Source organism: Lepidochelys kempii, chromosome 5, assembly GCF_965140265.1.
Source record: "Lepidochelys kempii isolate rLepKem1 chromosome 5, rLepKem1.hap2, whole genome shotgun sequence".
NCBI lineage: Eukaryota > Metazoa > Chordata > Testudines > Cheloniidae > Lepidochelys > Lepidochelys kempii.
Window position 1 is genome coordinate 75,886,138 of NC_133260.1, and position 15,569 is coordinate 75,901,706.

The following is a 15,569-nucleotide window of genomic DNA, read 5'->3' on the forward strand; positions in this document are numbered from 1 at the left end:
CAGCTTTAAATATCCAGGGGCTGGTGGAAGTGTTCCTCAGTGGAAGATTTTCAACTCTGGAATTTCTTCCATGGCTAGTCCAAGACCCAGAGTTTGCTGACCTTTAACAGAGTATGCAAGAAATCTCCCAGGCTGTTGCCTGAGGGGATAAAGTTAGTAAGTCAGCAATTAGTTTGTTTTGGGGAAATCATCTGTTTCTATTAATTATAATACAATTAAAATTACAGAAATAATGTTTTTAAAGGTTTTGTTTTTACAAACCCACCCACCCATTTCCCTTCAGTTTTGTAACATTTTATAAATTAAAGAACAAACATATAACACATATCCTCTGCCATTCATTGTCTGCTTCCCTATCACACCCATTCAGCCAAAATGGTAGCTTTACCTGTTTCTAAGACTACCTATAGTCCAGTACATCAATAAAGATTTCATTTGGAGGATATTTTTCATCGGTCATGTAGTGGCATCCCTTCGTAAACATGCTTCGTAATTTGTTGGTGTTCCATGCTAATAATATGTCCATAACAAGAAATCACCAAAACCAAAACAGTACTGATGGAGGAGGCAGTTGCTGGGTTCAGCTATGAATATCCTCATTTCTGATCTGAATTAAATAGGTATTAACAAAAAAACCACACACAAAAGATATCACAAAGAGTTCTAAACAGTATGATTCAACAATTCTTCCTCTTTTCTCAACTGTTCAGGTTCCATTGACTTAACTCCCCTGATGTCATAATCTCAAAACCTGTCCAGTCCTCTGAAAAGTCCTCCAGGAAAAAGAGTCAAGATTTTATATTTTATATGTTTAAAAAGCCAGCAGATATTTTTTTAAAATCTTAATACTTATAGTGCCATCTGAATGCTTCAAAGATAAAACAGGATCTTTTTTTTTTTTTGCACTTTGCAGTTCATCTTCATAGAGTTATATATTCCAACTAAGAAAATAGTACAATAAAATAACCTCTGTATTAATGGCATAAAATTTGGAAAATATTCCCTAAATTTATATCTGGTTTATATTTTGACAGTAAAATAAATTGTACTTTATGCAGCTATACATTTTAATTAGGGCTGTCGATTAATCGCAGTTAACTCACACGATTAACTCAAAAAAGTTAATCGCAATTTAAAAAATTAATCATTAATCTTAGTTTAATCGCACTGTTAAGCGATAGAATACCAACTGAAATTTATTAAATATTTTTGAATGTTTTTCTACATTTTCAAATATATTGCTTTCAATTACAAATCAGAATACAACATGTACAGTGCTCACTATCATTTTTAGAGTGCAAATATCTGTAATAAAAATAATATAAACAAAAAAAGTGTTTTTCAATTCACCTCATACAAGTACTGCAGTGCAATCTCTTTATCGTGAAAGTGCAACTTACAAATGTAGATTTTTTTCTGTTATATAACTGCACTCAAAAATAAAACAATGTAAAACTTTAGAGCCTACAAGTCCACTTAATCCTACTTCTTGTTCAGCCAATCATTAAGACAAACAAGTTTGTTTACATTTACAGGAAATAATGCTGCCCGCTTCTTTTTACAATGTAAACAGAAAGCGAGAACAGGCATTCTCATGGCACTTTTGTAGCCGGCATTGCAAGGTATTTACATGCTAGATATGCTAAACGTTCATATGCCCCTTCATGCTTCGGCCACCATGCCAGAAGACATGCTTCCATGCTGATGACTCTCATTAAAAAAATGTGCTAAATTTTTGACTCCTTGGGGGAGCATGGTATGTCACCTTCTCTGTTTTACCCGCGTTCTGCCATATATTCCATGTCATAGCAGTCTCAGATGATCCAGCACATGCTTTTCGTTTTAAGAACACTTTCACAAAAAGCAAAGAAGGTACCAATGTGAGATTTCTAAACACAGCTACAGCACTTGACCCAAGATTTAAGAATCTGAAGTGTCTTCCAAAATCTGAGAGGGGTGAGGTGTAGAACATGCTTTCAGAAGTCTTAAAAGAGCAACACTCTGATGCAGAAACTATAGAACCTGAACCATCAAAGAAGAAATTCAACCTTCTGCTGGTGGCATCTGCCTCAGATGATGAAAGTGAACATGCGTCGCTCCACGCTGCTTTGGATCGTTACCAACCAGAACCCGTGAGCATGGACGCATATCATCTGGAATGGCGGTTGAGGCATGAAGGGACATACGAATCTTTCGCACATCTGGCATGTAAATATCTTATGACGCCAGCTACACCAGTGCCACGCGAACACCTATTCTCAATTTCAGGTGATGTAAGCAAGAAGCAGGCAGCATTATCTCCTGCAATGTAAACAAACTTGTTTGTCTGAGCAATTGGCTGAAGTAGGACTGAGTGGACTTTTATGCGCTAAAGTTTTACATTGTTTTATTTTTGAATGCAGGTTTTTTTGGTACAGAATTCTACATTTGTAAGTTTTGTTTCCATAATAAAGAAATTGCAGTACAGTACTTGTATTAGGTGAATTAAAAAATACTATTTCTTTTGTTTTTTACAGTGCATATATTTGTAATAGAAAATAAATATAAAGTGAGCACTGTACACTTTGTAGTCTGTATTGAAACGGAAATCAGTATATTTGAAAATGTTGAAAATATCCAAAAATATTTAAATAAATGGTATTCTATTATTTTTAACAGTACGATTAATCGTAATTAATTGTTTTAATTGCTTGACAGCCCTAATTTTAATGATAGGCAACAATACTTTAGAGCAAACATCACAGGCAAACTTTCAGTAAAGGAGCACTGCTGTGTAATTTTAAAATAGATTTAATTATGTGACCTCTTTTGTTTGTCATAGCCTCCAAGAAGTAGTTTAAAATAGTTAATGCATAGTTGCAATGAAGCGTCCAGGAAGTTATTAGGACTGGCAGAGACATGGTATGAGGTATTTTAAAAGGCAGAAGTTTTACTGACCAAATGCTTACCACAGCAAGGAATTAATTTGTTACACCCTGGAAATTTCCACAGAAAGAGGAATAACTAATATTACTAGTAGGGAATGTGGACTAACTCACCAGTCCCGGTACCAAAGAACACTCTCCATCCTCCGGATTTCAAGTCCCCTTTCTTCAGGGCTTCACAGTTTTATTTCTTCAAAATAAAGCTATTTAACACTAGCTCAGCATCTCTATCATATCCTTCTCACTCCCTGCGGCTCTTAAACTCCACAGGCCCTCTCTCTGGAAGTCAGCATGAGCCTTTCTGCTGCCTTCTCTTTTCTAGTCTGCAGGATTATACTCTGCAGGCCATCCTGAGTCATATACAAACTGGATTCTTTCACTTGACCCTGCAGAAGCCTTCCTACTCCCTGCAGCACTCATTCGCTCACTGTTATATGAGAGCCTCCCTATAGCTCTCACCTGTTTCCAGCTCCCCCTGCTGAGCTGGGAGCACTCCTTTATATACTCCCCAGGAAGCAAGCAATCAGGAGACTCAGTCTCATGACCCCTTCCTTGCTGGGGCTGATAAATACAACCTGCAGCCTATCAGTCCCAAACACTGGTTCTTAAAGGGGTTCTGCCTCAGAACAAGGCCAGCCGGTTCTAGCCCCTACAGCCCTTAAAGAAACAAATCATCCTATTACACAGACATAGGGCCAAATTCTCTGCTAGTGTAAAATGAGGGTAGGACCATAGAGTTAAATTAAGTTTTGCATATTTACACAGGAGAATTTGGCTCATAATCTTGGAGCAATAAACTATGGTATGATTTTCTGATTGTGAAATAGACGATAGATGAAGTAATATATATGAATAAATCAAGAATTGTCAGAGGTACCAGATCATTGTTTGTGCGTTCATTGATTCACCTACCATGCTGAAATCCTTTACTCTTCTTGTTACTCATTTTTCAAAATGTTTCTATTTTTGGTTCCTATCCCTTAAAAAGATCACACACAAACATTAAACTTCACTCTTCGCGGAGTCCCTAATAAGCAGACATATTTTCATAGGTTTAAAGACGCGAACATGGGAGTTATGGAAGTATTTAAAAGGTATGATTATGAGAATACAAATGCACACAGATGCTTAAAAATAATATGTATATTTTAAGCAAATACACATCTATATTTTGAAGTGTACAGAATATACAGGATAGAAGCATATAATACTCATCAGTTTGATAGTACATGAACAGTCTGACGTTGGAATAATATATAAGCATCATTTTATGCATGCTTTGCAAAAGGCACATAGCCCCAGAGGCAATTTATGAGCATGTATAGGCAACATGGAGAGAATGACGGGCAGGAGATACCACTCTGGGTATAGTTGGATATACCTGGGGTATAGTTCTATTCTGGAAAGAACAGAAGAGGGAAAGCCACATGGGAGATATGTGGTCCTATATGGGGAGCAGGAGGAAAGAAGTCACATACAAAGGCAAGAGGCTGTCTGAGAAAAAAATGGGATATGTTCCTGAAAGCCTTGCAAGATTCGAGGCTTAGAATCTCTATGCAGCTTTCAAGAAGTCTCCAGGGATTTCTCTCCCGGAGTAATTCTGAAACCTTTTATACAAACTAAAAGAAATTCCCAGGCAGGCTAAACACTTCACTGATCAGGAGTTACGCGGAAAGAATCTATACATCACTTACTTCAGCCAAAATGCCCAGGAGAACATTGTATTTTTCTGAAAACAGACAGGAATTAAAATTCCTTGAAATTAGAAGTAAAGGTACACTTTCTTTTGAATGTTCTGAGCTTTTCTATTATGGTGATGCAGGTAATATTCACTCAATAACCTTCTCTCTGTCCCCACAGACGGTCATTACAATTAAGAGTAAGGTCTAGGGTTAGGGTTTGATTGTTGTAAGGGTGGCATTATGGGTGCAGACTTAAGGTTGCCTGAGTAAAAGCCTCAGCTAAAGTACCAGGATAGTGTGTGCACTTTGTCTCTTTGGAGGCAGCAAACTTAACATCTGTGAGGGTCCAATGAAAGGGACTGGAAACTGCAGGGAAAATGCACTGGGGGAGCCTCGGGACTGTAATGGCTGTTGGTGTCATTCTGCAAGGAGTAACCAAGAAGCCGGGGTGAGACCATTGTACTGTGAGCAGGATGCTGGTGTCAGGGCTATGAGAAAAAGCTTCACAACACATCAGTGCCCAGGGTTACAGAGGAGGAAGAGATACAACCCCTTTGTTGTTTGTGGTTTTACATGAAAAATCTTGAGGACATTTCAAATTTGGTTTGAGAGCTTAAGTTGTGCGACTAAAGAACTACGATTTTCAGCTATTTGACAAAACTTTCTACCTGTTGCTGAACCCTTCTAGTATAAGCATGGTCATCTGTGCTAACCAAGTACCTTCCAACAATTGCATTTTTCTCAATGGAACATGGAAAAATAACAGTAGCAATGGAATTCCAGCTGGGAAGTAGTTAAAAATATTATAGTTTCAAAATTGTTTCCTTAACCCTCAATTTCTCTTCCATTTGAAGACAAGACTTTCCTTTAAACTTTCCATTAGAGCTTCATAATTCTCTTAATTATTCTTAATAACACTAGATGGCAACAGATTATTGATGGCGCTCACCAACTGTTTGGGGAACTCTCTAATGAACATCCTTGTTAATAATAATGGCTAGGGCTATTTATTTATAAATAGGAGCATTGAGAAATTAGTGCGCAGCAGGCATATGATTAAAAATGCTAAAAATTTGATTACACATAATAAATATTTGGGTGCTTTATTGACGTTCTGATCTGAAGGCCTGTATAGTTCTTTTCTAAATGGCAATTGCTTACAACACTGTATTGTACTTTAAAATGAAGAGATATTATTAATTTCTTTTCATCCAAGTTAAGAATACAAGAAATATTTTCAGACCAAGCAGGCATTTGTGTATTAAATATAGTTTGTATCTTTAAAGCTAATGGTTAAACAAAAGTAAAATTGAATACATTATAATACAGAATAATGAAAGGGTGTTACCAGGAAATTTGATTTGTCATTTATCTCATCCTACACGGAAATAACCCTGACTATCAGCATTATAGATCCACCAAAGAGAAAATGGAAGACAAGATCTGTCAGCCAACTCCCGCAGTCCTGCTCTTCAGAGAAACTTCCAACTCAAGAAATAGGCTACAGAATAAGTAAAGAGAAGAATAAATTGGCTATTCTAAGCAACATTGCTTGAGGGGATATGGCAGAGAATTCAGGCTAGAAGAGAACCACAATAAACTGGATAATCTGTGAGTCTCTCTTGTCACATGGCCCTTTCCTCCCATGTGATCAGCTGAAAGCACTGACTATCAGAAGCGTAGCGATTAATAAACGCTCTAGTAAAGCAGCTTCAGTGTAGCTTGCATGACAGTTCTTCTGAATTCAGAGACTACTACAGGTCCAACTGAAAATAGCAAATAAATGTGTTGGGGGAGGACCAGGTATACAGATCAGGGAGGCCAGTGCCTCATCCCTCCAAGCACAAGGTTGACATGCTGCTGTATAGGAGTAACATTTGTAAGGATGCAGATGCAACCTTTGGGTAGTCTTAAACCAACTGGATGTAATCTTTTATTTCGCAGGCAATGGAAGCACTGCATGCTGTTTTCTCTTGCTGGAAGCAGATGAAAAGCAGCACATGTTCTCTTACTGGTTGTGCATGAGGGGGTAAAATTTAATCAGTCACATTATGTACAGAACAGAAAACTTTTCCCCCTGTGAGGGAGAAGGCACTAGACCTAGGGTCAATAGAACAATTGTTTAATTAATACAAAAGTCTATTGCCCTTTAGAATAAACTCTGGGGGGCAAGGAAATATTGTTTGATCCAGAAAAAATCTGAAGACAGGGAGGTGATATAAAGGAAGGAACTCAAGCTAAAGTCCCGGCAACTAAACACACTTCTTTGAAAGTGAGATTCTTGAAGGGGAAAATTTCCCTTATGTTCAAATATGGGATCCATAACCACATTGAAAACTTACAAAAGGGATCACTGTGGAATAGTTTGCTAGTGTTTTACTGAATATAATCATTGACTTGTGAAAGGATGAGATCCAATATCTCTAACCTAGATATGAAAAACTGAGAAACTGCCAAAATGTATAGATAATTCACCTTGGAGTCTTTCTTACATTCTGCCAGTATCACTCAAGGATATGTTTAAGGGAGCAGGAGAAAACGTCAATGTTCTTCTCTTGCCCCACCCTGAGAGAAGATATCCCGCATCTTGGAGAAAGTATTGGATGCAGACTTCTTCCTACTCTTCCCAACAAATGGCTGGCCTACACCAGGAACTTAAATCAGCAGAGCTACATCTCTGCAGAGCATGAAAAATCCACACCCCTGAGGGAAAGGTTATGATCTGCTGAAAGCCACTGTTTCTAGCTAAATATGTATATCATTAATGCATATGAAGTTATGAGAATTGTGTTGTATGATTGTCACTTAAATATGCTGTGGGTTTGGGAAGCACCCAGATACTAGGTCCCCAAAGACAATAATCGGGAAGATAACCAACTCCCAGGTGGGTGTCGAACAACCATCAACAGCCATTGTCTAGCAAGAGTGATACAATGCAATGACTCACTTGCACAAGGCCACACCAGGGGAATTGCTCAACCTCGCCTGGTGACTCAGCAATGCCCACCAGACATGCCTGGACTTGTGTTCTCCAAGCACATGGACTAAGGATATAAAACAGAACATAGTGCCCCCATGCTGGGCCTTTTCTCCTCCCCCCAGGATCTATGTTGCAAGCAACAAGGACGCTCAGAAGACTGATGATTTCAACAGAGGAGACTGGCCAAGGTTTAAGAGACAAACCTGTATATTAAGGACTGTAAGATCCAGTGGGATGAGAACACTGCTTGATCTAAATACTGTCTAGTGTGATAAGGTTTAAGGTTTAGACTGCATGCTTATATTTTATTTTATTTTGGTAACCACTCTGACTTTTTGCCTATCACTTAAAATCACTTAAAATCTATCTTTTGTAATTAATTAACTTATTTTACTGTTTATCTTTACCAGTGAGTTTGCCTGAAATGTTTGGTAAATCTGCTCAGGTTTACAAAGGCTGGTGTATATCCACTTTCCATTGATGAAGTGGTGAACTAATTAATAAACTTGCATTGCTCAAGAAAGGGTCTTGAGCAGTGCAAAACGGTATACTCCTGAAGTACAAGGCTGGGAGCTGGAGGGATTTGGCTGGCACCTTTCTCTGTGTGATTCATGAGTGGCTCTGTGAGCATTCATGCAATCTAAGTGGGTGTGGGGCTCTACATGTGGTTGTGCTGAGTGAAACAGCACCTGGACAGGTTTGCTGCTTGTCACTAGCAAAGTACTGTGAGACAGCCCAGGCTGGAAAGTTAAGGGGGCATAGCGGTCTCACAGTCCCAAGCTGTACCCTGGGGATCCCGCCACACCAACACAGCCTGATTGTCACACCAGACTGCAATGTTGTGGGTAGTTCCCAAGATAGGAGAAAATATAAAATAGAAAACACACATTCTTAATAGACTTCTCTATAAATGAACCAGACAACCTAAACCTGTAGAAGGTCTTATCTGAACGACCACCATTCCAAAGTATCCTCTTTTCGCATCAAGTTCATTAATGTGGCCGAACATAATGGGCTTTCAAATTGTCACAATTTTCCATGTAATGACACCAGCTCCCAGCTCATGAAAAGGAGATATAGAACTACAGAGAGTAAACCCTGGTAAACTATTATTAAAAATTTTTACCCAAATCTTTCTGCACAACATATTTTTAACAATGCTTCTAAGTGAAAAAGAGTACTTTATCAACATGACACCTTGATTGTATATATCAGCTACATATTAAATAGAGAATAACAAGTAATTTATACTAGGACAATCATGCTCTCTCACATAAAATTCGGCAGGAGAGCAAAATCCCCAAGTTTATATCTATTCAGCATGCAATGTTTTCATATCTATGGGGTGAGCAGAAAACATGGCCCTCTAAGCCCCACTGCTATCCCAGTATATGTGCAAAATCCTACAGATCTCAAGACATCTGCAGAAAGCAAGGAGATTGATACAAAGGACAAAGTATTTTGCTCCCTGGTACAATGGCTCCATCTCTAATACCGCCATATGTGTCTTATCCTGAATCTGAGAGGATTTTCCAGTAGGGACAGAGCCACAGGAATTAATGCTTACAAGATCTACATTTATCTTAATGGGTTTTTCCAAGGGGTAATGCCACACAGTGTATCAGTCCCATAGCAGTGTCCCTCAAAACCCTTCCTGACAGACATTGTAAAGGACCTTCTTACACAAAGTAAGAGGTGGATGCATGTAGATACCACCACTCCCAAAGTCACTGAAAATCTGTTGAGGATGTTCAGCTACTTTCATCCCCTTCCCTGCAAAACCAAGTAACAGAAATGCAAGTTACAATGCAATTTGTATGGTCTACTGCATCATTCATAACTATAAAAAGGGACAATAAATTATGTTAGAACTGGCCATCTTCCATGGCTAACCAGCAAAAAATCCCAGTTGGGATCCAGTGACTCTCTGCAGGCATCCCACAAAGCTAATCAGGTGCTCAAAGGCAAATGTAAAGCCCCAGATCTTCTTTAGCAATCTGCAATGAATCTGTTAATCAAGAGGAACAGGAACAGGTTTTCATTGTTCCTTATGCATGTAATGTACATATTGGGGGAAGAGAATCTCAGCTTATGTCTGTTCTCTGGCTGAGAAGGGGGGATTTAAATCCAGATTAATGAAAGTTTGGATTAATGACAGTTTGTTTTTTTTCCTGTGAAGTAAGAAAACGAAAAGATCTATTAGATCACCTATACCTGTCCTGAGTGCTTTGCCACGCCTTTACCCCCCCATGCCCAAAAGCCATAGTTCCAGTAATGAAGATTCCATTACTTCACAGGCCTTAACTAAGTTTTGCCTCTGCAAATATTAACAGTTGCAAAGTCTTTGAATTTCAAGAAGCAATAAAAAAGTCCTTTCAAGCAAGTTACAAGCAGAAGAAAGATTGGAGCTCAAAATGTCAATATTTAAAACTTGTGGTGAAGGATATGCAAGTTCCGTTTACCCACATAGACAGTTTCTGATAGTGTCTGCTAATATGGGGAACTGTTGGAGACAAATCATTTCCCCAGTATCCATCTTCCCAAGCTCTCTGGATCAAGCACTGAATCATAGATATGTGCTTGTACAGAACCTAGCACAACAGGACCAGAAAGTGTTGGTCAGAGTTCTATACCGGGCTGGTATGTATTTGGATATCACCTAACAGCCCCTAATATAAAAGTCTCCTGGATTGTGGACTAGGGAACGAAACATTGCCTCTTCATTCTTTTGGATTACTAAAGCAGTTTTGCTCACGTACCAAGAAAGGTCTGGTAGATGACATAACTGTTTTATATTTAGCATGGAAGTGCACACTAAGGAACTGTAAAAGAATTTCCCACCTTCAGATAGTGACTACATGCTACCTTGCAGCAAATACCGCTGGATTTCCTGGGACACACTTTAAAGATGAGATAGAACTTTGGTCTGGCTATCATTTATTCAACTATCACCAGAGGATCTCCAGGACTTATTTCCAAGAGAGAAAATGTGATTTTTTTTAAACTTTACCTAACAAGAAAACGCTGCACAAGTATTTTGGGCAAGGATTCACCAAGTTACTTAAAACCATGCCCAGCTTCGAGCATGTGAGGAGTTGCACTGATGTCAATGAGACTCATATTTAAAGTTCAGCATATGCTTAAATACTTGCTCATTTGAGGCCTTAATTAAGAGGGATCTGAACTATATTTCATACCATTAAAACAACTGGAATTACTTCTAAAATAATGAAAATAATGGGAAGGTTCCCGCCGCTGCCTTTTTTGCATTGATGGACTAAATTAACATCTACTATGAGCTTTCTAAACTGGTCCAGTATAAACAGAATAATGTATATTTTAATGGTTAAATATTTGTGACTTTTATCTAATTTTTCCAATTAAAAATTTAAAACACTTTACTCCTAATTCATGACAATAGATATAACAGCTTCTAAAGCTCACTAACATAAAAAGGTGTTGGCTGTACAAGTGAAACAATATCATTCCACAAATACATACAATATGTTAATTTTTAAAATATATTATCTGAATGCAAAGTTTTTAATAACTCATAATATTTAGCACTCACAAAGCACTCTGAAAATGTAAAGTTCCATACAAACATTAATTAATAAGGAAAAAAGCAATGATAATCTAAAACTGACCTTCGAAACGGATTAGCATTTTTCTGGTGTCGTGTAAATGCTCATTTGACCAGCACTTGTGGACTCAGAAATACATAGAATGTTTTCTCATCTGATTTAAATCAGAAATAATGGACTTTTTGAAAATGTATAACAAACTCTTTTGATAAAGTACGCCAATCTACCTTAACCAAATTATTTGTACTCAGAAAAAAAATAATTCAAATTTAGTTTAATCTACATAAATATATCTAAACATATTGAATGTGTGTGATGTAAAAGATGGAATCAGGTAAGAACATGTCTGTTAATGCTGCCAATAGCACTAGCAGTCCTGGAGGAGGCACAGACCAGCATCGATCAGATTCAGACCACCATCCTTTCCTGTGCTGAGATGAGTGCATAACTTTGACTATAAGGGTTAAACAGGTGTACTAGTGGGAAGTTCCAAGGATGCTCTTCTCCAGTGTTCAGGGGCACTATGTCTTACAAAGTGATTGTGCCTCCAGCTACTTATTGTAAGACATACAACCACCTGAATGCCTAGGAAGTGTCCACTGCTATACTGGTGACTGACACAGTTTAATTATGATTTCAGTGGGACTGGTTATGGGAGTATCTGCTCATAAAAATAAATACTGTATGGAGGTCATAATCTGGCCCATAATATATTAAAACATACTGAAATGCGATGACTGTAACACTATAAAACATGAATGTCTGTTTTTTTGAAAGGCCTTTGTTGTGCAAAGGAGTATTAAATTATTTGAATTTTGTAAATCAGATTTTATTCTACAGTTTTATCGACTTCAATAAACTAGCTGTACAAATGCAAACATTTTATGCTCTATTTTTAGTGTATTTCAACGAATTAAAGACCTGCCTACTCTATTCTCCTGTAAAAGGGTTGGTTTCTTATTCTTCACACTGTCTCGGAACAGAAGAGCATTTCTTCTGCCCTGAAAATAAAAATATTTCTGTTGGAATTAAAAGCTTAAGGCAGTAAATGCTTTAAGCATCAAGATTATGGGAATTGCCTGTAGTCTACATTTTTACTGAGAGCGTAGGGAAGTATAGTTTTCTAATATACTGTTAGAGTAACTACCACAAACAGTAATCTTTAAACTACGCTGATTAAGCAAAATGGCCACTAAAAATAATGGATTTAAAACAAAACAACAACAAAAATGAAATTAAGTGTTCCAGTGCTGTAAAAGACTGTCCTGTCATAGCAGACAACTCATTGAGTAGGATTCAGAAGAAAAGGAAATGGTTTAAGGTGCTCTTTGTGAAGCGAAGGGGCAGGAACTTCCCCCAGGTATAGAAACAGCCCGTGAAAGCAGCCTCCAAACCTCACAGTTCGATGTGGGGGATAAACAAGAGGTCAAATACCCTCTTCCTCTGTGCCCCAGTGTAGCTCTGTGCTACCAAGGCTTCCCTGACCATGAATGGCTTCAAGGACTACCCCACCAGTAGATTGATAGAAAAGATAATACAGCCCCTTGCATTAATTTATTATGTAGTTGGGATGCCCCCAGGTGAAAGGCCACCAGGCCCATCACAAAATCTAAAGTATTCTGTGGAATATGCTAGAGGCCAGAAGTCAGTACACCAGCTCTGGTCCATGGTAATCTAGTAATGCAGCTTTACTGGAGCCCCACTACCAAGGCTTCCAGGGACTGCAACAGCTACACCAAAAAGATAAAGCACAGCACTGCATTACCTTTCCTGCCTAAAACATCTATTCCTCCCATCCCCCACCTACCCAAGTCCTTGCCCCACTAGTCTCCATTATGAACCCCAGACCGCATGAAGGAGATTCTGTAGGGTCCAGTTCTGTGCAGAGATAGAGAGGCAAAATATGGTGTGGTGTTCTTTTCTTACTGCATATCCAGTCACATGATGCCCTAAATGGGTCTCCAAGTGGGAGCTATTTCCAGTAACCATATGAAAAAAAAAAAGGATACAAACAGTTAAATTTATTTAAACAAGGTTTTTCCTTCCTTCAGTAGCCTGTGTGGCCAGCATGTGTTTTATCAGAAGCACATACCAAACTAATACAGAAGACCGATCAGACCTGGCTTTGACAACAATACTTATCTCTTTCTCCCGGCATATGTAAGAATGAAACAGCCATCTCTTATTGCAGGTCTGATTTATTTAAAAATATCCACTTGCTGCATAATTTAATAGGAACCACAAACTACTTGTGAGAGGACTGCATTAAGGTTTCAAGTTTTATATTTCTCCCCCCAAAGATATTGCTTATGGCTATTTATAAAGTTTTAAAGTATTTATGGGAGATCACTTTTAAAAACCTCATAGGCTCTGGGTTTAGGATAAAATACAGTTGGTTGTGGATGAAGCATGACTTCTAGATCAAAACACCACTTTGTTAAATCCACAACTAAACTGATTAACTCATATAGGGTATTTTTAGGAGAAAATAAAACAGGCTGACAAGTTGTGTAAAACAAGTAACTTGTGTTAGACTGAAACTTATTATACAAAGGATGGAATAACTGCCCAAATAACAGTGGTTAATCATGTAACAACAATAAATTAAGTCTTCAATCCTGCACTGAGAATCATGTGTACACATCCTACACAGCACCACTGATTTACACAATTCTTTTTCAGGGCTGTGCTCACAGAGTTCTGAAAGCAGGACTAGAACCTACATCTGTTAATTTTATTAGCACTAACTGTTAGTGCTATATTCATACATTATAATCTAGAGTACTTGGATGGGGAAAACCTATTGTTGTTAATGGTAATATCTGGAGAAAATGTGATGTTATTAATATATTTCATTATAAGTTCCCTCCATATTCAGTAGCTGTGATTTGACAACCATTCTGGATTCTTACAAGCTTTCCCTTGGACATGAGTAGAAGAGTTGAGAATTTGCACTGAAAGGCCACAACATCCTACTTTCACACTCAGGTTCATACACTTACCTGGAAATAGGATAAGGATAAAAAAATGTAGACTTCACCACTGCAAACATTTTATTAAGAGGCCTTACTACCAACAACAACCTTTTGAAGTCCTGAGTTCAAGCTAAAGCTGGTTTGGAATTTTCTGCTGAAGCTTTTTTTGGACAGAAAATCCATTTCCACAAAATGGAAAACCTCCCTGACATTTTTCAAATTTTCCCATTGGAAAAATTTCGTTTCAGTTCAAGTCAAACTGAAAATATTTCAATTGGTCATGCCAACCCGATTTTTTTCAAGGTCAGCTTGACATTGTGTATGTTTGCTGGAGCAGCCACAATGCCTCATGGGAGCTGCAGTTCTAATATCTCATGACTGCATTCTTTCTTCTATAGGACAGTCTGCCTGGCAGGACTACTACATTTCCCAGGATGCACCACAGTCTCCCCTCTAGTTGAACCAGTATGGTGAATCATGGGATTCATGTGACCACTGTGCATCAAGAGACAAGTAATCTGGCCTGGGAACTCAGCTCACAGAAAAGGGTGGGAGCATGTGGCACCCCAACCACAGCAACCATGAGGCACTAAAGCAGCTCAAGTGGATGTGGCGTAGTACTGAACCAAACTGAAATTAAATGTTTAGAGTCCATTCAACAAAGCAAAATGAAACATTTCAATTCAGCAATGTCAACATAAATATTCCGACATTTCAAAATCCAAATTTTTTGAACTTTATGTTCTGTGAAAACTGTCAGTATTTGGACTTTTTGTTTCAATTGGGACAAACAAAATTTGAAACATACAAATTTTATACAGGATAAAGTTCTAGTTTTTGACCAGTTTAGTTCAAACACTTCCAGTGAAAAAAAGAAAACATATATTGCACTCTCAAGTCAAAGCATTACATCTTACCTGCTTAGGAAGCCGGAAAAGAGAGTTTTTGTAGAATATATCTTTAGCCTGACTCCATGTTCCATCAATGATGATGATTGTAGATGGACTTGGGAAGATCAAAGCCACTTCTTCCAAATTAGCTGCTTCAGCTCCAGGATACAGAATTAGAGTATTAGAATTTCGGCACACAGCTGCTAATTCAGGATACCTACAATTATGAACAGAGAGAGGACTTTTTTGTTTGTTTTTCTGAAAGGGAACATATATGTAATGTGTATCATGCCTCATTCCCATAGCTCTGCCAATTTACTGACTCTTCAAATTCATTTTCTCCCAATTTCAACTATCCAACCCACTATACTCCCTTTTATAGTCTTCAATTCTGCTCCTTAGTCAGGCAGAGGAATCCGCAGAGTACTAAGAGGTGCTACTTTACCATGAGCTCACAAAAGGCCTAGGGGAAAAATTTTCAGAAATGATTACTAATTTTGGGTGTCCAACTCGAGAGTTTTAGCATCTGGTTTG

General features: G+C 38.1%; 1 protein-coding gene across 6 annotated transcripts in view; it reads right to left on the bottom strand.

Annotated features, from left to right (window-relative positions):
• DTWD2 (DTW domain containing 2) overlaps positions 1 to 15,569 on the bottom strand; it is a 191,771-nt gene that overhangs the window by 67,112 nt on the left and 109,090 nt on the right. For all 6 annotated transcript variants that reach the window (XM_073344786.1, XM_073344787.1, XM_073344789.1 and 3 more), the window contains exon 4: positions 15,063 to 15,252. In XM_073344786.1, the coding sequence (XP_073200887.1) occupies positions 15,063 to 15,252 (190 nt within the window). The remainder of the gene's footprint in view (positions 1 to 15,062; positions 15,253 to 15,569) is intronic.